Source organism: Portunus trituberculatus, chromosome 46 (assembly GCF_017591435.1).
Source record: "Portunus trituberculatus isolate SZX2019 chromosome 46, ASM1759143v1, whole genome shotgun sequence".
NCBI lineage: Eukaryota > Metazoa > Arthropoda > Malacostraca > Decapoda > Portunidae > Portunus > Portunus trituberculatus.
The window spans coordinates 766,218-790,501 of record NC_059300.1 but is presented as its reverse complement, the minus strand read 5'-3'; the positions used below and the strand labels follow the sequence as shown (position 1 = coordinate 790,501).

At 37.9% G+C, this 24,284-nt stretch overlaps 1 protein-coding gene and 1 long non-coding RNA gene across 16 annotated transcripts in view; one reads left to right on the top strand and one right to left on the bottom strand.

Annotated features, from left to right (window-relative positions):
* The window catches only part of LOC123520214, an 83,222-nt gene that overhangs the window by 5,840 nt on the left and 53,098 nt on the right, over window positions 1-24,284 (bottom strand). The window lies entirely within an intron of this gene.
* The window catches only part of LOC123520207 (tyrosine-protein phosphatase non-receptor type 11-like), a 103,580-nt gene that overhangs the window by 61,993 nt on the left and 17,303 nt on the right, over window positions 1-24,284 (top strand). For all 15 annotated transcript variants that reach the window (XM_045282284.1, XM_045282276.1, XM_045282279.1 and 12 more), the window contains 3 exons: window positions 4,128-4,274; window positions 15,704-15,877; window positions 24,020-24,203. In XM_045282284.1, coding sequence (XP_045138219.1) covers window positions 4,128-4,274; window positions 15,704-15,877; window positions 24,020-24,203 — 505 coding nt within the window. The remainder of the gene's footprint in view (window positions 1-4,127; window positions 4,275-15,703; window positions 15,878-24,019; window positions 24,204-24,284) is intronic.

Sequence of the window (24,284 nt, the reverse complement as noted above, 5' to 3'; positions counted from 1 at the left end):
CAGAACAAGGCTCATTTTTAGTAAGTACCTTTCCCTACCTCACATGACCCCCTAACACCTGTGTAAGACTCAGAAGTTGCAGGATCATATTCATCATGTACTCATAACTGCTCTCCATTTGCCTTAGTCACACACATTCTAGTATGCACCAGTGTCAATCTTCTTCCCTCTAAACCCTCTTTTACACTATTATCCATCCTTTATGTGGTATACCTTGCAAGCTCATACTTTTCATATTTTATCTTCACCTGTCTATCATCCTCCATTTTGTTAACTTGTCCAAACCATCTGTCAACACTCCATCCTGCCAAGTCATTCACTGCTTCATTAACCCTAGCCGGCGGCAGTGGACGTTGGCTGTCTCCTAAAATGTGAATCGTCTATATATAGCTTCTGCCGCCTACTGGTGTGCAGCATAAATTTAGTTACACCGCATTTTGTTACGTTTTGACAGCATCTTTATATAGACTCTACCGCAATTTCGCGCCGTGTTTACAAGTTTCTCAAATCAAACTTTAGGCTTTAAAGTGAAATTTCTTTATATGTTTACTAGAATAATGGAGTCACTCACACCCACATTAAAAATGTGTCCAGGACTTGTGACCTGGATGTGGTTTCCTCCACCCTCCCAATTTTTTTGTTTTTGTTTTTGCTTTTCAGTTATGTGATGGTTTCCTCTCTTACTAACTCATCATCTAAATCATGCGCTAGAATCAGCTGTAAATCCTCATCAGTGATTCTCCTCCTTGTAGGAAGCATGGTTGTGCCTAAAATTCCCAAATATGTCCAAGAAATAATACTATATTGGTGGAATGACAGGCAGACAGGAGCACTCCACCCTGCCTGAAAGCTGGGAACAGAGTGTGGTATGAGTGTGAGAAGTCACGTACACCAAGGCCACTCTTGACTTGCCAGTTATCATTTTTGTGGCTCGGGGGCACTCACACGTGGCCGTCTATATATAGTCGATGCTTAGAAATACAAGGGATAAATTTTGGAGACGAGTCTATATATAGTCACCCCGCAAATTTTGATACAATCAGGACCGTCTATATATAGTTCCACCGCCGCTAAGGGTTAAGTCATGTTCCAAGAGGCATCGTGTATATCAAAATTTTTTGCTGTAAAACAAACTTGTAATTCTCATAAGAAACAATAGATAATAGGGGGGATGCAGGATGTGGTCCAAAACAAATCTTACAAAATACTCTATTTATTTGGCTAAATTAACATGTTTTTGTTATTTACCATTCTAAATACTAGAAGTGTATTTAAAGTAAAGGGAAAAGTAAGAAATAATAAGAGAAAGCAAAAAATAATAAGAGAAAACAACAAAACAAAGAATACGTAAACAAAACACTCATTGCGTCACTGCCTTCACCACTCACACCACAGTCAGTCACCATCTTCCTCTGGGGTTTACCACTTTATCAAAAATCCACTTATCAAAAATAACTCCACATGCAGAAGAAAATGAAGGACGTTTTGGGGGCCATCTTGGTGAATTATTGGCAGATTGAAGAGATTCCGTCTGTACTCAGTGCTGGCAGACTGCAAATGAGGCACAAGAAGAGCGGGAGCTGGATCCAAGATTCTTTAACAACGTCAGAGCAACCTCCTGCCGCGAAATGGCATCCATGAACGCTTGGTGACAAGGTTGCTATCAGGTTGCTTTGAGGTTGCCGGGAACACCACCTCTCGTGGTGGTGTTACTGTCTTATATATGCATTTATGTTCACAAAACATTTCTATTAGCTTTTTACAAACCTTGCCCCCAAGAAAGGATTGTTTTGTAATGCATAAAGTGAAATCTTACATGGAATACCAAAAAATAAAGCAGAGATGAGATCGGCCACAGACGAAGTGGAGACTTGCGGCGACTCAGCCGGTTCTTCTTCTTCTTGTGACCCTTTTAGCTTGCGTGTTGCTTTCACCACGGTATTTATGTTTTCACTCCTCTATTGCCTGCTATAATGGATATCATATCTAAGTTTTCATATACGCTTATGCCATGAGGATAACCTCGACTCCATGGCACCGAGTGATAGTGAATTACCGTATTTTATGGCTTGCAAGACGCTGCATCTTGGAAGACGCACCCTAATATTTGAAAGAAATTTCTAAGAAAAAAAGTCATTCTAATACAAGAACGCATTCACCATATACCCGACCACTGAACACAAAAACAAAGGAAGCAAGGAGTCTGCAAGACACTGTTGTGTCACCACTCATTACAAATTTGCTGGAGCACTCACCACAAATTTAAAACTATGTAAATAAAAACACCATAGGTAAATACATATACACAGCGAAACAGTCCATCTCTTCTTGTTTTAGTGGTGGGCGACGGCATGTTTTGGACCTGTTGTTTACATTACGGAATTACTTGTCCGATTGCCGAAACCGAACACATCAGTGCTGCAGTTTGTATTTATTTTATTTTGCAGTCGTGCTTCATAGGCTTTATCAATGTGAATACAATTCACAAGTGGAGTTTTGACTCTTGCTTGAATGAGTAAGCCATTTGGATGTTCTAATAATAAAGGTATAAAGGCACCTGGCATGATGTGTGTACGTTCGTGTGCATGTATGTGTGTGTTGCAATGAGACTAGGGAGCGGCCCGTTTTCTCCACACGCTGATTAGGCTGCAGGAAGGATTATGGTATTGGAAATACTTGTAACACCTAAGTACTGAGTTTACATAATATAAAAGGCTAAATTAAATGGTACTTAAGCTAACATCATAATGTAATGACTCAACATACAAATCCAGGTCGCTATCGGTCAAGTGTCCAAGCTCACTTGAGGTTGGATACTGCCCTACAATACAACATTCGTCTTGGAAGACGCACTAGTATTTTTCAGGATATTTTTTAGGAAAAAAACTGCATCTTGTAAGCCGTAAAATACAGTACTAATGAAATACCACGGTATTTCATTTCGCGGCAGGATGTTGCTCTGATGTTAAAGTTTCTTGGATCCAGCTCCTGGCAGCCAATGATAACTTTTAGGCAGGCTACCAACCGCCACCCGCCAACAGCAACGAATCTTTGTGGATGCTATTTTACGAAGGTTGGTATGTGAGCAGGAGGTTGCTATGGAGGTTGTCTGTACCAACATAGACAACAACCTGCTTCTTGGATCTGGCCCCGAAGCTCTCACCGATCAGCCAGCTGCAGAACTCTCTGGCGCGCAGTTTGAAATTGCGTCTGGTGCTCAGTTTGAAAATGCGGTTGGGCCAAATCGCATATAAGCAAACCGATTGCACAAATTGAATTAATTATAATATTTTTAACACGGTGTCAGGGAAAAAATAAAAAAAGAAGCATTGTAGTAGTGAAACTGAAACAAGACATGGAACAACATAAGTAATGCTATGAAGCTTTTGAGAATTTTACAGCATCTATGTATTCTACAACAGTGTATGACAAAGAAACAGAAGGAGAAATTGGTCGGTATCTTTGTTAACAGCATTGATAATATTAGTATCGAAACTGACTTAGTGTGGTTCCCACCAGTGCACGAGTCATGAATAATTAGTATATTCTCACTGGTTTCTCTTATTCTAGTGTTAAGCCTCCCATCAACACATTGTATATTTTCAGTCTCACCATTGCAATATTTAAAATTTTATTTTTTTTTTTTTTATTATTATTATTATTATTATTATTATTATTATTATTATTGTTGTTGTTGTTGTTGATGTTGTTATAATTAGAACCAGAAATTAAGTATTAGTATAGGTGGAAAGAGTAGTATCAGTACATTTGCACTTGTTAATCAACTTATAGATTTGTTAGGTATTTTAAAAGTAGTGTTAAGTGTACTCTAACCTCACTTCACTGTAATCTACCAAATTCATTAATCCAGCACTCAACAATTCCCAATGATGACCATATTAGTAGTAATAAGTTATAAAATAGTGATAAATGATGCACACCTTATACTCATTATATAAAACATATACTTTGTTTCTTACTTTATATATATATATATATATATATATATATATATATATATATATATATATATATATATATATATATATATATATGAAAACAATAAAGGTCTTACCCTTTAAAAATGAAATCTAGAATGACATGACTATTTTATATTAACTTTCCAGAGTGAAGAAGATCTTGGAATTGAAGGCAAGACGTACATAGCAACACAAGGCTGCCTGCCTTCTACACTTGCAGATTTCTGGTGGATGATTTGGCAGGAGAACACCAGAGTAATTGTTATGACAACCAAGGAAGTGGAGCGTGGCAAGGTATGAAAAATTGAGGTGTAGCAGCAGCTGTATCTGCCTACCTAATTTTTAATGCTTTTAATCTAGTTTATAGATATTGATCTTGGAGGAAGGTAAGATAAGTAGTGTGTTTTTTCATATGTGGAAAAGATAAGTACAGTAAGCCCCCGAATTTAGTGAAATCCAGCTTAGCGAAACCCTTATTTAGCGATTGTCTGGAAAAAGGCCAAGCCCTCAAGTTTAGCAATTTTCTCTCATATTTAGCGAATGTACCGTGCTACACTGTCCTGCCTCCTGCTCGCTCTGAGCCAATTGTCCCGCCTCCCGCTCGCTCTGAGCCAATCGCGTGTCTGTTTGGCCGTGACGTCAGCCCCACAGTGCCTCCGGCATTACCACTCGACACGAGCTATTGTGTGTGTTAATCCAGCGTGTGAACTCATTTTTTGTGCTCCCATCCTCGCAGTTTAGCGAGTTTCGCTATTACCATGACCTCCACTAGTGGTTCGGGGGGTGCTGATTCTCGTGAAGGTGGCGATGTTGCAGCTGTATATGGGGACTCAAAATGGGGACTTTAGGCAGACGAAAGACTGATTGGTATTTTTCCCTATTTAAAGTAGTATCCAAATTTGGCGAAATTCCAATTTAGCGATGGTTTCAGCAGACTAATAGGATCGCTAAATGTGGGGGCTTACTGTAGTGTTTTCTCATATTTGGAAAATTATATTATGCATTATTTGTTAGTGTATTCGTTCATATAAGAATGGTGCTCATACTCTCACCATGTATTTTTGTTAAGTACAAAGCTATGTCTTTCATCACTAAATACAAATGATGGACAGTAGCTTTCTAATGGTGTTAACAAAGGCAACCGTCACTGCTGGTGACAGGAGTGGTGGCAGTAGTGGTCCACACACACACACACACACACACACACACACACACACACACACACACACACACACGTGGTCGAGACAAGGTCAAGGTCGGACGGGCGGACCAACGCTCCCCGCGATCAGCTGATCTCAATACCAGAGGTTGTGTGCTTACAGAGGCCTGGGCAAATGCATGACTTGTGTGGTAATAGTCTCCAGAAACTAAATTGAAAGGCACCATGAGTAGGAAAGAACTTACACCCATAAGCAGGTATGAGAATAGGGAAGTAGTACAAGAAAAGGATGATGACGATGAGGAAGAGGCTAGTTTCGGAGGATTTGATGAGACAAGTACCGCCCTCCATAGGCGAGTTTTAACTTTGGAGAAAAAAATTAGACAACTGGATAAGAGAAAGTATGAGAAGTAAAAAGAACAAGGAACAGGAGAAAGAGTTTCATAACTTGAAAGAAAGGATAAAAAAAGTGGAGGAAAGTGAAGCTAGTTTAAGAGTAGAGAATGCAGAACTGAGAAAAGAACTAGCCAAGTATAAGAAACAGATGGATGAAGGACTTGGTAAAGTAGAGAAAGAAAAAGAGGACCTGAAAGATCTAGTTAACAAAGAAGAGGAAAGAGTACATGATGTGATTAAAAAAGAAGTACAGGCATGGAGAGTATAAGATAAGAAAGACGAAGATAACTTACAGGAGGTGATTGAAGAACAACTAAAAGAAAGAGACAAGAACATGGCAAACAAAATTATTGGAATCCTTAAGGAAAAGGAAAACCTAGTAAGGGAAATTGCAGAAAAAAAAGTGTAATTATCTTTGGACTAGAGGAAAAAAAATGTAAAATATAGACCAAGAAGGGAAAAGGAGGAAATGAAGTCAGTTAAAGACCTACTAAAAAATCTAAATGACGAAGATAGGCAGAACCTAGAGGAGGAAGTGGAGGAAATTCACAGAATGGGACCTTATCAAGATGGAACAACAAAACCAATTAAGATACTACTAAAATCACAAGCAGCAACAGAAGAGATATTATATAGAACAACAAAACTCAGAGAAACAGAAGGCTGCAAGGATATATATATATATATATATATATATATATATATATATATATATATATATATATATATATATATATATATAAGAATGAGGAAGAAAAGAAGAGATACAACGAATTGGCGGCAGCAGTAAGGGAAAAAAATAATGAAAGGTCAGAGGAGGAAAAAAAGGCATTTTTTTGGAGAATTCTAGGAGACAGGATAAGAAAATGGTATATAAGAGAGAAGGAAGAGGCAACAGTGGACCAAGTGTAACTAAAGGTGATAAGGGCAAGAAACTAAAAATGATATATACGAACATAGATGGGCTTCTATCAAGTAAATTAGAACTAAAAGATTACATAAGGACAGAAAAACAGGATATTGTATGCCTGGCTGAAACAAAACTAAATAAGGCAATCAAAATAGACATAGATAATAGATATAACGTATGGAGGAATGACAGAGTGGGTAAAGGAGGAGGAGGAGGAGTCATGATAATGACAAGGAAAGAGATGGTGGTAAACCATATGGAATATGGGGAAGGAAAAGCAGAAGTACTGTATATTAAGATGTATATTAATAAAAAAGACTTAACAATCATTGTAACATATGTGCCACCAAAAACGAATGCATGGACCATCCAAGAATATAAAGACATGATAGATGACACTATAAGGAGTAAAAGAGTCATTGAAGAAAGGAGAAAAGTGTTATTAGTAGGAGACTTCAACTGTAAAGAAGTGGACTGGGAAAATTATGAAAGTGGTATGGGGGAAGAAGCTTGGGAAGAAAGATTCCTAAACCTAATGATAGATAATATGATGGACCAAAAAGTAAAGAAAAACACAAGATTCAGAGGAAACAATGAGCCGGCGAGATTAGACCTGGTTTTTACAAGGGGTATACAAATGAATGATGATATAAGATATAAATGCCCATTGGGAAAGAGTGATCATGTAATATTAGAAATGGATATAGAAGAGGGAAAAGAAGATACTCGTAGAGATGAATCATACAGGAGACCGATTAAATTACAGAAATGCTGATATTGAGAATCTCAAGAACTATTTCAAATACGCTAACTGGGAGGAGATGGAAAACTCTGAGGGGGTGCAAGAGAAATATAACTTCTTTTTGGAAATATACAAAACAGGAGTCAGGGAATATGTCCCGAAATATAGACCTAAGGAGGAAGGAAAGAAAGATTGGTTTAACGCAAAGTGTGCCAGGGCAAAGGAGAAAAGAGATGGAGCATGGAAAAGGTGGAGGAGAAATAGAAATGCAGTAAGTAAGGTAAACTTCAAGATAGCAAGAAATGAATATGTTTAAGTGAGGAAGGAAGAGGAGAGGAACTATGAAAAGGACATAGTCGAAAAATGCAAGGAGCAACCAAAATAGTTTTACAGATTCATAAACAGAAAAATAAGACAAAAAGAAACAATAGAAAGGTTAAAAGAAGAAAATGGAATGGTAGAAGACCCAAAAAGTATGGCAGAACTGTTAAATAATAAGTTCCAGGTCTTTACTAAGGAATCCAAATTTGAAAGACCACAGGGTAATAGAGAGACCATCTATATGGAAGAGATTAAAGTAACCAAGCTTGAAATAAAAGAATTAATGAAGGAACTGGATGAAGAAAAGGCAATGGGACCGGATGAAGTCTCAGGCAGAATACTGAAAGAATATAGGGAAGAACTAGCAAGACCTATACACATCATAAAATGCCCAACAGAAAATGGAACAGTATCAGTAGAATGAAAAAGAGTTGAGGTGGTTCCCATATATAAGAGCAGAAGGAAGGAAGAACCTCTAAATTACAGACCGGTATCATTAACTAGTGTAATATGTAAGATGTGTGAAAGAGTAATAAAGAAACAATGGATCGAGTTCCTTGAAGACAACAAATTATTATCAAATAGCCAATTTGGCTTTAGAAAAGGTTGGTCGTGTGTAACAAATTTACTGAGTTTCTACTTTAGAATAGTTGACAGGGTACAAGAGAGAGAGGGATGGGTTGATTTTATTTACTTGGATTGAAAAAAGGCGTTTGGTAAAGTGCCACATGCAAGGTTACTGTGGAAATTAGAGGAGAAGGGTGGTTTAAAAGGAAGCACATTGAGATGGATGGAAAATTATTTGAGGGGGAGAGAAATAAGGACGGTAGTCAAAGATATGAAGTCCAAGTGGAGAGCAATAGAAAGCGGAGTGCCGCAGGGGTCAGTATTGGCGCCAATACTTTTTCTCATTTATATAAACGACATGCCAGAAAGAGTGAACAGCTGCATAAATCTGTGTGCGGACGATGCGAAACTGTGCAGAATTATAAAGCAAAAAGAGGATTGTGAAATACTGCAAGAAGACCTAGATAAGATCTGGGAATGGAGTAAAAAGTGGGAGATGGAATTCAATGTGGACAAAAGCCATGTCATGGAAATGGGAAAGAGTGAAAGACGACCAGTGGGAATCTATAAGTTGGGAGATGGAGTAGAACTGGAGAAAGTAAAAAAGGAAAAGGATTTGGGAGTGATGATGGAAGAAAATAATCAACCGGCAATCCATATTGATAGAATTTTCAGAGACATATAATTTGCTAAGGAATATTGGAATAGCATTTCACTACATGGCCAAAGAAATGATGAAGAAACTGGTAAGTACTATAATAAGACCCAGATTGGAATATGCAGGAGTAGTGTGGACCCCTCACAAAAAGAAACACATAAGGAAGCTGGAGAGACTACAAAAAAATGGCTACAAGAATGGTCCCAGAACTTGAAGGGATGACGTATGAGGAGAGACTAAAGGCTATGGATCTTCCAACATTGGAACAGAGAAGGGAGAGAGGGGATCTCATACAAGTTTATAAATTGATCAACGGAATGGACCAAGTGGACAATGAGTATCTGATCCTGAGAGAAGAATATGCCAGTCAAAGCACAAGATCACATAGTAAGAAGCTGAGGAAGGGAAGATGTCTAAGAGATATTAAAAAGTATAGTTTCCCGTAAAGATGTAAATGAAAAGTAGTGTCTGCAATGAGTGTGCATACTTTTAAAGTAAGATTGGATAAGTGTAGATATGGAGACGGGGCCACACGAGCATAAAGCCCAGGCCCTGTAAAACTACAACTAGGTAAATACACACCCACACACACACACACACAAGAAGTACAGGCATGGAGAATCTAAGATAAGAAAGACAAGGAATCATTTCAGGCAGTATTTTAAGAACAGTTAAAAGAAAAAGATGAAAATATGACAAACAAAATGATAAGAGTCCTGATGAAAAAAGAAAATTTAGTAAGAGAAATTGCAGAAAAAAAAGTAATTAATTTTGGACTGAAAGAAAAAAATGTTAAATATAGACCAAGAAGTGAAAAGGACGAAATGAAATCAGTAAAAGACCTACTAAAACATCTAAATAACGAGGATAGACAGAACTTAGAAGAGGAAGTAGAAGAAATCCATAGAATGGGACCATATCAAGAAGGAACAGTGAGACCAATTAAGATATTACTAAAATCACAAGCAGCAGCAGAAGAAGTACTATATAGAAAAACAAAACTCAGAGAAACAGAAGGTTGCAAAGATATATATATATATATATATATATATATATATATATATATATATATATATATATATATATATATATATATATATATAAAGAAAGAAACAGAAACGAGGAGGAAAGGAAGAGACACAATGAACTGGTGGCAGAAGCAAGAGAAAAAAATAATGAAAGGTCAGAGGAGGAAAAGAAGGCATTTTTGGAGAATTATAGGAGACAGGATAAGGAAATGGTATACAAAAGAGAAGGAAGAGAAAAAAATGGAGCAAGTTTAACTAAAAATGATAAGAACAAGAGATTAAAAATGATGTATACAAACATAGATGGGATTTTATCTAGTAAATTAGAATTAAGAGATTACATAAAGAAAGAAGAACCAGATATTGTATGCCTGGTGGAAACAAAGTTAAATGAGGCAATAAAAATAGACATAGATAAAAGGTATAATATATGGAGGAGAGACAGAGTGGGTAAAGGAGGAGGAGGAGTCATGATGATGTTAAGGAAGGAGATAGTGGTATATCAAGTGGAGTTTGGGAAGGAAAATCAGAAATACTGTATGTTAAGATGCATATTAACAAAAGGAGTTAACAATCATTGGAACATATGTGCCACCAAAACAAACTCATGGACTAACCAAGAATATAGAGACATGATAGATGACACAATAAGGAGTCTTACAAGAATCATTAAGGAAAGGAGAAAAGTGATATTGGTAGGAGATTTCAACTGTAAGGAGGTAGACTGGGAAAATTATGAAAGTGGTATGGGGAAGATGCCTGGGAGATAGATTCCTGAACCTAATGATAGATAATTTGATGGTCCAAAGAGTAAAGGAAAACACAAGATTCAGAGGAAACGATGAGCCGGCAAGATTAGACCTAGTTTTACAAGGGATATACCAATTAATGATGATATAAGATACAAGTGCCCATTGGGAAAGAGTGACCATGTAATATTAGAGATGGATATAGAAGAAGGAAAGGAAGATAGAGATGAATCATACAAAGGAGACCGATTAAATTACAGAAAGGCTGATATTGAGAATCTCAAGAACTATTTTAAAACGTAAACTGGGAGGAGATGGAAAACTCATTAACGGTTCAAGAGAAATATAACTTATTTTGGAAATATACAAAACTGGGGTCAGGAATATGTTCGAAATATAGACCTAAAGAAGAAGGAAAGAAAGATTGGTTTAATGCAAGATGTGCTAGGGCAAAGGAGAAACGAGATGGAGCATGGAAAAGGTGGAGAAGAAACAGAAATCCAGAAAATAAGGAAAACTTCAAAACAGCAAGAAATGAATATGCTAAGGTGAGAAAGGAAGAAGAAAAGAACTATGAAAAGGACATTGTCGAAAATGTAAGGAACAACCAAAATTGTTCTACAGATTCATAAATGGAAAAATAAGACAAAAGAAACAATAGAAAGGTTAAAAGGAGAAAACGAAATGGTGGAAGACCCAAAGAGTATGGCAGAACTGTTAAATAGTAAATTTCATGAGGTCTTTACTAAGGAATCCAAATTTGAAAGACCACAGGGTAATAGAGACTGTCTATATGAAAGAGATTAAAGTAACCAAGCTTGAAATAAAAAAGTTGATGACGGAATTGGATGAGGAAAAGGCAATGGGACCGGATGAAGTCTCAGGCAGAATACTGAAAGAATGTAGGGAAGAACTAGCAAGTCCAATATACAACATCATAAAATGCTCAATAGAAAATGGAACAGTGCCAGTGGAGTGGAAAAGAGCTGAGGTGGTTCCCATATATAAGAGCGGAAGGAAGGAAGAACCTTTAAATTACAGACCAGTATCACTAACTAGTGTAATATGCAAGATGTGTGAAAAAGTAATAAAGAAGCAATGGATCGAGTTTCTTGAAGACAACAAAATATTATCAAATAGCCAATTTGGTTTTAGAAAAGGTCGGTCATGTGTGACAAATTTATTGAGTTTCTACTCTAGAATAGTTGATAAAGTACAAGAGAGAGAGGATGGGTTGACTGTATTTATTTAGATCTAAAAAAGGCTTTTGATAAAGTGCCACATGAAAGATTACTATGGAAGTTAGAGGAGAAGGGTGGCTTAAAAGGAAGCACATTGAGATGGATGAAGAATTACTTAAGGGGAGAGAAATAAGGACGATAGTTAAAGATATGAAGTCCAAGTGGAGAACAGTAGACAGCGGAGTGCCACAGGGGTCAGTATTGGCACCAATACTTTTCTCGTATATATATAAATGACATGCCAGAGGAGTGAACAGCTACATAAATCTGTTTACGGACGATGCGAAACTGTGCAGAGTCATTAAACAAAAGAGGATTGTGAAATACTACAGGAAGACTTAAACAAGATCTGGAAATGGAGCAAAAAATGGGAGATGGAATTCAATGTGGACAAAAGCCATGTCATGGAAATGGGAAAAAGTGAAAGACGACCAGTGGGAATCTATAAGATGGGAGATGGAGTAGAACTAGAAAAAGTAAAAAAGGAAAAGGACTTGGGAGTGACAATGGAAGAAAATAATCAACCGGTAAGCCATATTGATAGAATTTTCAGAGAGACGTATAATTTGCTAAGGAATATTGGAGTAGCATTTCACTATATGGACAAGGAAATGATGAAGAAATTGATAAGTACTAAAATAAGACCTAGATTGGAATATGCAGGAGTTGTGTGGACTCCCATAAAAAGAAACACATAAGAAAATTAGAGACTACAAAAATGGCTACAAGAATGGTTCCAGAATTTAAAGGGATGACATATGAGGAGAGACTAAAGGCAATCTACCAACCTTGGAGCAGAGAAGAGAGAGAGGGGATCTGATACAAGTTTATAAATTGATTAACGGAATGGATGAAGTGGATAATGAGAAACTGATCCTGAGAGAAGAATATGACTTTAGAAGCACAAGATCGCAAAGTAAGAAACTAAGGAAGGGACGATGTCTGAGAGATGTTAAAAAATTTAGTTTCCAAAAGATGTGTTGAGACTTGGAACAGTTTGAGTGAGGAAGTGGTATCAGCAAAGAGTGTACATAGTTTTAAAGAAAAATTGGATAAGTGTAGATATGGAGATGGGACCACACAAGCATAAAGCCCAGGCCCTGTAAAACTACAACTAGGTAAATACAACTAGGTAAATACACACACACACACACACACACACACACACACACACACACACACACACACACAAACAAGATGTTTGGAGAAACATATAATTTGATTAGAAATATTGGATTAGCCTTTCATTATATGGATAAAAATATGTTGAAGAAATTAATTATTACGGTAATTAGACCGAGATTGGAATATGCTGGGGTGGTTTGGTCCTCTTATAAAAAGAAGCATATAAGGAAGCTGGAGAGATTGCAGAGAATGGCAACAAAAATGGTTCCGGAATTGGCAGAAATGACCAATGAGGAGAGATTAAAAGAAATGAATTTGCTTACCTTGGAACAAAGAAGAGAAAGAGGAGATTTGATACAGGTTTATAAACTGTTGAATGGTTTGGATGAAGTGGATAATGAGCAAATGATGTTGAGAGAGGAAAATTTAAATAGAACTACGAGATCGCATAGTAAAAAGATAGTCAAGGGAATATGCTTGAAGGATGTGAAGAAATATAGTTTCCCATAAAGATGTGTGGAGGTGTGAATTAGTTTCAGTGAGGAGGTGGTGTCAGCGAGGAGTGTGCATAGTTTTAAAGGAAAGTTGGATGTGTGTAGATATGGAGACGAGGCCACACAAGTATGATACCCAGGCCCTGTAAAATTACAACTGGTGAATACAACTAGGTGAATACACACACACACACACACACACACTTAGGAGTGACGATGGAAGAAAACAATCAACCAGTTAGCCATATTGATAGAATTTTTAGAGAAACATATAATTTGCTAAGGAATATTGGAATAGCATTTCACTACATGGACAAAGAAATGATGAAGAAATTGATAAGTACTATAATAAGACCCAGATTGGAATATGCAGGAGTAGTGTGGATCATAAAAAAAAAGAAACACATAAGGAAATTGGAGAGACTACAAAAAATGGCTACAAGAATGATTCCAGAATTAGAAGGGATGACATATGAGGAGAGACTAAAGGCTATGGATCTACCAACCCTGGAACAAGGAAGGGAGAGAGGAGACCTGATACAAGTTTATAAATTGATCAACGGAATGGACCAAGTGGATAATGAGAAACTGATCCTGAGAGAAGAATATGACATCCGAAGCATAAGATCGCTTAGTAAAATGCTGAGAAAAGGAAGATGTCTGAGAGATGTTAAAAAATATAGTTTCCCGCAAAGATGTATTGAGACGTGGAACAGTTTAAATGAAGAAGTGGTGTCTGCAACGAGTGTGCATACTTTTAAAGTAAGATTGGAGAAGTGTAGATATGGAGACCGGGCCACACGAGCATAAAGCCCAGGCCCTGTAAAACTACAACTAGGTAAACACACACACACACACACACACACACACACACACACACACACACACACACACACACACACACACTTTTGGGTTAGTTACCAAACCAGCATCAATGCAGGTGGTGGAAGTGGTGGCACTATTGGCCTACTCCAGTGTTATTGACTAATTTCTGCAAGGGAACCACTTGGATTAAACACATTCATTGAGAGAGCCGCAGCTAGTGCAAGCTAGCATAACTCAACTCAATTAAGTAGTACTGGGCTGCTAGTGCAATATATTAAATAAGATAAATTAGACATGGTAATATTAGCCTATATATCTTGTTATTAAGAACAAAATAAAGACCAAACTTACTTAATGCTGTGATGAGTGGAAGTCTGCTTTTTTGTTTTTATTCATTTATTTATTTATTTTTTGAGAGCTGTAAATTGAATACCACTGGCCTACTCCCTCAACCTGGTCAGTTGCTATACTAACATCACTTAGCAGTATAGACAGTAATGGCAGCAGTGGTGACCTGCTCCTGGTCAGTTGCTAAACTGGCATCACTTGTGTGTGGTGTGAGTGGTGGTTATGAATCTAGTGTGGACATCCACTTGCATATTAATGACATACAGTGACAATGCAGTTTCTTTGGATTTCCTTCTAAACATCAGTTTCTGAGTGGGTAACTTATGTAGGTGAAGCTGGCATTCTTGATTTTCTGAATCTAATGCTTTGTTCTCAGGGAAATTCCTTTAATCATCATTGATGTTCTTATTACTCATACCTTTCTTCATTATGATATCTATAATGGTTGCCTATGCTCTAGAAAGTTTACTTATAGCCAGCATGATTAAGCAAATGAAGGTATTGAAAACTTGAGAGTACAAGACAAAAATGACAATGATGGTAACAAGATTTTTGCACATTAACATTTGCAGCAGTACACTGTTGTCTTCTCTTCTTAATTTAGGGAAAACTATTCCTGTCTTAGTTGATAGATGCCAGACACATTCTGATTAAGGAAACCAGTTATTGATTCACTGTATCACATAATTTTTATAATGCATTGTACATTAAAAGATGCATCTGCAATCTTATAGCCAGTATTACCATCATTGATATGATGCTGTTCTTGTAAGTGTAGGTGATGACTTAGGTAGATTACATTGTATCCACCATTGTTTAGTACCTGCTCTGTCATCATAAAGTACCCATAGATGGCATTTTAATTTTTCATTCCTCGGAAATAAGTTTAATTGTCAGTGAGAGAGAGTGGAGGGGGGATGTATGAAAATCATGGGGGTGGGGAAGAGGGATGAGAAGGGGTATCTGGAGAGCATGAGGAAGATACAAGTCAGAGGCACTTATAGTCAGTGACACCTGCCATAGAAAAAAGATGACATAATTTTTGTTAGAAGTGTAGGTAGCAAGATGTTTCATCATGTATGGTGCTGATTACTTTTTATGCAGCATAACTTATTATGCTAAACTTCTTAATTTGATGCTAAATTTTTTATGCATTTCAGAACAAATGTGGACGATACTGGCCTGAAGAAGGTTCCAGCAAAGATTATGGTCGCATTACAGTCCGCAATATTTCTGAGAGTTCAAACAACGACTACATTCTTCGAGAATTTCTGGTTGTCAATGACAACAAGGATAACCAGTCGGAAAGGAAAATATTTCACTACCATTTTACAGTTAGTAAAACTTTTTGTTGCATCCTTTTTGTTGTATTGCAAAGAGCATAAAGATTACATGTATTTTTGGTATATTATCATCACTGTGTAAGTATTTATGCAGATTTAGGATCAGAGGAGTTACTGGTTACTTTTCTTCACCACCAGCAGTCACTAGACTCAAACCTCTGTCTTATTTTTTTCTACTTGTGTCTCTTATAGTGTCATTCATGTAACCACTAGAAAACTGTTAATTAGATAACATCATGTTCATCAGTCACAGCTGTTATCAAATGTGAAATAATTTAAGTACTGGAGATCCTCGTGATTCGACCATTCGCAGTTCAAATTATCGTCAATTCGAACTCAGTTAATTAATAAGTTGACTGAATTCGACATTCATATCTGGTGAAAGTCAAATAAAGAAAATTGAAGTGAGGAGAAGCGTAAATGAGATGTGTCGTCACTTAAGGTGGCGAGAGACTGTCAACTTTTCTGTCAACCTTCAGAAGACTAGAAGACTGTCAACTTTTGTTGATGCTGGTGAAAAACAAGTGTTTTGTTGCGTTTGTCAACTGTAAATAAACATGGTGGTTCAAGAAGCCGTTGCTATTTTTTCGTGGCTATGTTCCGGTGATTAAACTATTTTCCAATATCCCATGACAGGTAAAAATGGTTAACCTAGAAATTGTCAGAAGACTGTTTGAATACTAATAATTATTTTCTCTTTGTTATTCTGAATACAATGATGACTTTCTAGCTCAATGTGACCTCTGAAAGTTTAGTTATTGCCTTAACAAGGATTCCTCCGGCTGTGTGATGTCAAGCAGAAACAGCTTGGTGAGCGATGACAGCAAAACACACATTTCTCTCTCTCATCTTGAAATAGAAATGTACACTTCAATGAGAGAGAGAGAGAAAAAAAGAGAGAGAGAGAGAGAGAGAGAGAGAGAGAGAGAGTCTTTCTTCTCATATCAAGTTTCAAGAAATAACTGAGGAAGTTTCTCTTCATAACCCAGAAAAGTACAGCAAGAAAGGACTAAAGAAACTTACATATGAGCGGAATGTAATGTATTCCAACATAAATGGAGTGATATCGGGATTTTAGAACTCAACGATTACTTGAGGGACAAGAACCCAGATATTGTGGGTCTTACTGAAACAAAACTGAGAGAGGAGAAGACCTGATGATGGTTGGAGAAGGAAATATAATGTTTGGAAAAGAAATAGAGTAGGTAAGATGGGAGGAGGAGTGATGTTGCTGGTTAAAAAGATATAAAGGTGGATCAAGTGAAAGAAGGTATGGGAAAGGCAGAAGTGCTAAAGATCAGAGCAGAAACTAATGAAGGAAAAAGAGGCACTACATAGTGGTGTACGTACCACCTAAGACAAATGCATGGTCAGTACAGGAATATGAAGAAATGATAAGTGATACAGGAACATGTCTGGAAGAAATGTTGGGTGGCTGTGAACGAACTATAATGATGGGAGATTTTAATTGTAAAGAGGTGTGTTGGGAGGACTGGTCAATGGAAGGATCAGAGACAACATGGGGAAATACACTATTGACACTGGCAATGGAAAATGTGTTAACTCAGTGGGTCAAAGAAGATACTAGGTTTGGAGGAGAGGAGCATCGTCAAGACTGGACTTGGTCTTTAGTACAGAGCCAATGGTCATTGAGGAGATGAGGGTGGAGTGCCCTTTAGCAAAGAGTGATCATGCAGTTTTGGAGTTCAAGGTGATAGATGAAGAGAAATCTAGAAGAAATGAAGAATATAAAGTGGGAAGATGGAATTATGCCAAGACAGATTTTGGAAACCTAAAGAAATTCTTTCAAGAGACAAATTGGATGAAATTCAAGAGTGCTAAGGAGCAAATGAAAAGTGGAAGGAATTTATAAAAATATACAAAGAAGGTGAGAAAAATTTGTACCAATAAGACAACATAGAGAAGTTGGAAAGCAGGACTGGTTTAACGATAGATGTGAAAAGGCTAGAACAAGAAAAGAGGATGCATGGAAGAGGTGGAGAAGGAAAAGACGGATTAAGCAGTGGGAAAGTTACAAAAGAGCAAGAAATGAATATGTGTTGATTAGAAGAGAAGAAAGAAAGAAACAAGAAAAGGATATAATTGATAAATGTAAAGACCAACCAAGGCTTTTTACAGACATGTGAACAACAACATCAAAAATAGAGAAAGTATTGAAAGTTTAGAAGTAAATGGAGTATGCAGTGAAGATCCCAGGAAATGGCAGAGGCTATGAATGGATGCTTTCGGAAGGTATTCACAAAGGAGACTGCTTTTGACAAACCACTGGTAATGGAACAGAAAGGGATTATGAAGGAGTTTCAAGTAACTGTGGAGGAGATCAAGAATATGATGGGGAGTTTAGAAGTGAGAAAAGCTGTGGGACCTGATGGGGTATCAGGATGGATTTTAAGAGAATGCAGGAGCAACTGGCAGAAAAAGTTTGTGAAGTAATTGATGCCTCATTAAGGGAAGGTGTAGTGCCCCAAGACTGGAAAAGAGCTAACATTGTCCCAATCTATAAATCAGGTAACAAGAGAGACCCATTGAACTATAGACCAGTGTCACTTACAAGTGTGGTAGCTAAGATGTGTGAGAGGGTGGTGAAGAATAGATGGACAGACTTCTTGGAGAAAATGACATACTTTGTGAGTGTCAATTTGGTTTTAGAAAAGGGCGTTCATGCACGACAAACCTGATATGTTACTATTCGAGGGTGATAGATGTAATACAGGAAAGAGATGGTTGGGCTGATGGAATATATCTGGATTTAAAAAAGGCCTTTGATAAGGTACCACACCAGAGACTGATCTGGAAACTTGAAATGGTAGGAGGAGTGCATGGCAGTTTACTAAAATGGATGGAAGACTTTTGGTAGGAAGAGAAATGAGAACAATAATTAAGGACAGACCATCAGAATGGGGCTTGGTGGAGAGTGGAGTTCCACAGGGATCAGTGTTGGCACCAGTAATGTTCGCGGTCTACATAAATGACATGGTGGATGGGGTGTCCAGTTATGTGAGCCTATTTGCAGACGATGCAAAATTGTTAAGAAAAGTGAGATGTGACAAAGATTGCGAACTACTCCAGGAAGACTTGGACAGAATATGGAAATGGAGCTGTACATGGCAAATGGAGTTCAACACGACAAAATGCAAGAAAATAGAGTTTGGCAAGAGTGAAAGAAGAATCAGGAGTATGTACAAGATAGGAAATGAAGACATAAAACCAGTCATGAAGAAAAAGACCTTGGGGTGACAATTACCAATGACCTATCGCCAGAGAGACATATAAACAAAATAATTGGAGAAGTATTGAACTTATTGAGGAACATAAGAGTGGCGTTCGTATATTTAGATGAAGAAATGATGAAGAAAATAATTACTGCAATGATAAGACCGAGGCTTGAATATGCAACAATACAGTGGGCTCGAACTTAAAGAAACACATAAGGAAACTAGAGAAAGTACAGAGGGCTGCAACAAAATGGTGCCTGACTTAAGAGATTTGACTTATGAAGACAGACTGAAAAGAATGCAACTTCCGACCCTGGAAAACAGAAGAGAAAGGGGAGACCTGATAGCAATATACAGAGTGATGATTGGCATGGAAAAATGGATAGGGAAGATCTGTGTATGTGGAATGAAAGAATGTCGAGAGGGCATGGGAAAAAACTAAAATGGCCACTTATAGGAGAGATGTGAAAAATATAGCTTCCCTCATAGAAGGGTGGAAGCATGGAATAGTTTAGACGTGGAAGTGGTCAACGCAAGGAATATTCATGATTTTAAGAAAAAGCTGGACATTAGTAGATATGGAGACGGGACAACACGAGCATAGCTCTTTTCCCGTATGTTACAATTAGGTAAATACAATTAGGTAAATACACACACACACACACACACACACACACACACACACACACACACACACACACACACACACACACACCCGGTAACTCAGTGGTTAGAGCGCTGGCTTCACACGCCAGAGGACCGGAGTTCGATTCTCCGGCCGGGTGGAGATATTTGGGTGTGTCTCCTTTCACGTGTAGCCCCTGTTCACCTAGCAGTGAGTAGGTACAGGATGTAAATCGAGGAGTTGTGACCTTGTTGTCCCGGTGTGTGGTGTGTGCCTGGTCTCAGGCCTATCCGAAGATCGGAAATAATGAGCTCTGAGCTCGTTCCGTAGGGTATAACGTCTGGCTGTCTCGTCAGAGACTGCAGCAGATCAAACAGTGAAACACACACACACAGTCCTACCCGAAGATCGGTCTATGAGCTCTGAGCTCGCTCCATAATGGGGAAGACTGGCTGGGTGACCAGCAGACGACCGAGGTGGTGAATTACACACACCCTCTTGATCGTCTTCCCGAGAGGCACGCCTGTGTCTCTATGAGCCACTCTGGGTTCTCAATACGATGTTTGGAGTCTGTTCTCCATCACCACTATGGCACTATCTCTGTCTTCTCTCTGTTCTGAGAAAACAGGTGGATCCTCTGAATCATTTTCCGAGTCTTCACTACTGCTGTCTTCGCTTTCTTCAGTTTCTTCCTCATAATCACTATCACTGTAGTCAGGCTCAGAAGCACTGCTAAATAAAAATCATCTGTCTTGTTCCATAGTGAGTTATGAACTGAGACGTCCCCTTGCTCTTATCAGGGTGCTTTTGACACGGCGGGTCGCTGGGGTTGCCAAGTGTCGCCCTCAGAATGGGAGAATAGCTTCATTACCCCTAAATATACAGAGCTAGTGGCAACACTACGGGTGGAAAAAGAAGCCAGATACTTACACTCGCCATCTGACTCGAGAAATCGCGCGTGGAGCTCAAACATGAGGCGCGAAAATTCTTGATTACGGGAATGATCACCGTCGCTACGGACGCACTGATGCAATCGTTTATATACGATCGCCAGAACATAAGGTTAATGCTACCAATGAGAAACTCTTCAGAAAGCTTTGTCCATTCATCTTGGCCAATTGTTCCTTGGAAGTTCTGCCGTGGAACGTTGCAGTCCCAGAGAAATGTAAACAAACAACTGAACTACTTTTCATTGTTAGGCTAGGACAAAAAATATATACAGTACCTATGCATTCCTGAAAACCTTACCACATATCGAATTTACCCTATACCAAACCCATTATAACATGTAATAATAGGGAATGCATTCTAGCACGTCGAAAGTCACCCCTACAGAAATGAAAATACATGAAAATAATCATAAAAAAAAATAAAAATAAAAGGTAAAGTACTGCGCAAAAGAAATAAACAGAATATGTTTTTATTTATCTTTCAGTTGCCATGTATTCTATCAGATGATGTCCTTCCTGAGGCTAAGGGACAGTAGGAATTTCAGACCTTACTCATCTTCCGCCGAGTGGGCAGACAAGGATAAGATGTCGTCTGCACTGTTGGAAGCAGATGTAGAAGGGCCAACTGTAGCAGGGTCATAACATTTCAATGGTTTGAAGAAGAAAGAGGATATTGAGGAAGGGCCAGCTGTAGCAGGGTCGTTAGGTGTGATAGGAATGACATGTCTTACTGGCTTGAAGAATGAGTAGATGGAGGACTGTTTAGTTTTTCTTGTTTTTTTCATCATAGATTTCTTGATAAATCTTGAAAGTTTTCTCTACGTCATGAGCCACTTTGCTACTCCTGGCAGGATTTGGGTCACGTTCCTTCAGGGTTTCCAGAGCTTTTTTCGATACCACTGAGACATTCTCTAGAGTTTTGATGTTCAGGCCACACACAGGTTCTTCTTCCTCCTCTCCCTCTTTTTCTGCCTCCTGTGATGTCTTGTCCAGCTCTATAAGTTCATCATTTGAGAGAGATTCAGCATGGCTTTCCAAAAGATCTTGAACATCATCATCATCAACTTCATCGAAGCCAGCCCTATGGCACTGATTTACTATGTCATTTCTGATTGCACCGATGTCTTCAACGAAGCCTGGGAATTCATGTGCGCATTCTGGCCTTACTTTATTCCATGCCAAGTTCATGGTAGACGTCTTCACTTCGTCCCAAGATGACTTGATGTTATCTAAGGTGTGCTTGATGTTATACGACTTCCACCATTCACTGATAGTGGGCTTGCCAGGCCTTTCTGTGCCCCTTATCAGTTGCTGCATGGTTTGCCGCTGGTAGTAGGCTTTAAATGTTTGCCATGGTTATTATGAATATATTTGTGCTTACAATAAACCCTTTAATACTCCATTTATTCATCTAATTAGTAATGCATGTAAGTAATATGTAATGCAGTAAAAAAAAAGGGGGAAGGGGAGGAGATAATAGGCTCCAAGGGTGGTCAAGTTAAAGTCAGTACTGCGAGTGGTGTGGATGACGTCATCACCCCTGCTCCCCCGCGCTGGGCCCTCTCGGATGACATGAGCGGATACCGTATCTGTGAATTTTTCTTACCGTATATCGAATTGAAGGTAGTAATTTCCAAATACCATAACTGTGAATTTACCGGATAAAGAACTACCATATAACGAGGACTTACTGTTTATATACAAATATATTTACATATACTTATGAAGATTCTATTGATTTGAGATTATAGCATCATTCCAATTAACAAGAAAATTAATTTTATTATAAAAGTGTTTATTAGAAACCATAGATCTTAATTTGACTAAAAATTGATGCTAGAGGAAAACAGTGCGTTTTGTTTGACTCAAGACGACAGAAAGCCACCTCCAGCCCCAATCCTAAGAAGCACAATTTCTTGCTTTTCAAAGATAAGCTTGAGCTTATAAGAAAGTGTGAGGCAGGTATAGCTCACAGTGTCGTTGCAGTGCAAATGGGTGTCCCTAGATCAACAGTATCAACAATTTGGAAAAACAGGGACAAGTACCACGAGACCACTGCAAGTGTTTTTATTTCCAAAAATGTACTGTACAGCACCCTAATGTGTTTAATAAAAAAAGTTAGATATAAATGAAGCATTGAATAGTACTGATTTGTTAGTGTTTTTTAGAGGTTATAGTGATGTTTTGGGGGTCTAGGCTAGAGGTTGGTCCCTATCCCCCCAATTCTTAAGTATCTTACAGGAAAAAATTGCTTCACGATTCTAATAAATGCTGATTCGACCGATGAAAAACCACCCTAACTCCGTCGAATTGCGAGGATCCTCTGTACTCAGATTATTTTCAATCTTTTTTTAACATGTACTCTGGTAAATACAAAAACTTTTCACTATCCATAGTTGTTTTATACTAAGGTTGTTCAAACTTTACTGCATGCACTTGCAGAAATTCATTTCTATTTTTATTATACAGTAGTCTATAAAAAATCTGGCAGTTGATATTCCAGAAACATCACTTTTCCGTTATGAGTGTTGGAATGTCTTTTTGAATCTACTGTGTTGGTGTGCCATTGTTTATGTTCTGATGATGCTGTACTACAAAGTCATGTGTTTGGTCCTGTTTGCAACAATTGGCAGTCATATCTTCTCTTTTGATCATATATTTTGCTGTGTTATAGCACCATTATGGTGTGAAACCCAAACATTATTGATCACAGAGGAAGTGGAAGTGCTAAAAAATTTCCTTTGCTTTTCATTTAGTGTTTGATATCTTTTTTTTTTTTTTTTTTAGCATTATTCAAGTTGTCCATTTCTGTTAAATATATACAGCATATACAGAATGAACCTCCCAAATCTAGGAACTTCTAGACCTGAGGCTTGCCAGATTAGGAAAATTGCTGAAACCTGGAAAATTCTGGCTAGCACTGCCTCTGATTGTCAGTCTGTGGTGACAATAACATGGCTGTATATATCATAACATGATCCCCAACTGTTTTTTATTATAAATTAAACAATGAATATCAGTAACTGAGTAAATGATATAATTTGATGCAGTAAAGTATTATCAAAAATAGCTGCCGTGAGCAGTATAATCAATTTTCACAAACTCAAATCTTGCCTTGTGCAGCTTGCATGTGTTAGGCTGTCTGCTGTAATCTGTATAGGTAGTCTATTTCTGTTGTATATTTATTCAGCATATACATATACCTAAAAATCCAAAATAAAAAAAAATCTGGCAATCCTTAGGTCCCAAGGTTGCTAGATTTTTTATAGTCATCTGCATTACAAGTATGTAAGTGAAACTCAATGTTTTCACAAATTTCCAGGCTTGGCCAGATCATGGTGTTCCATCCGATCCTGGCTGTGTCCTCAACTTCCTGCATGATGTAAACAAACGACAAGAGGATATCCCCTCAGCTGGACCAGTAGTGGTACACTGTTCTGCTGGGATTGGACGCACTGGGACCTTCATTGTCATTGATATGATTCTTGACCAGATCAAAAGACAAGGTAAAAATAAGAATACTAATGGGTAGGGAAGAAGGCAGGATATTTGCCCTACTATGGAATTATGAAAAGTTGTTTGTTCCA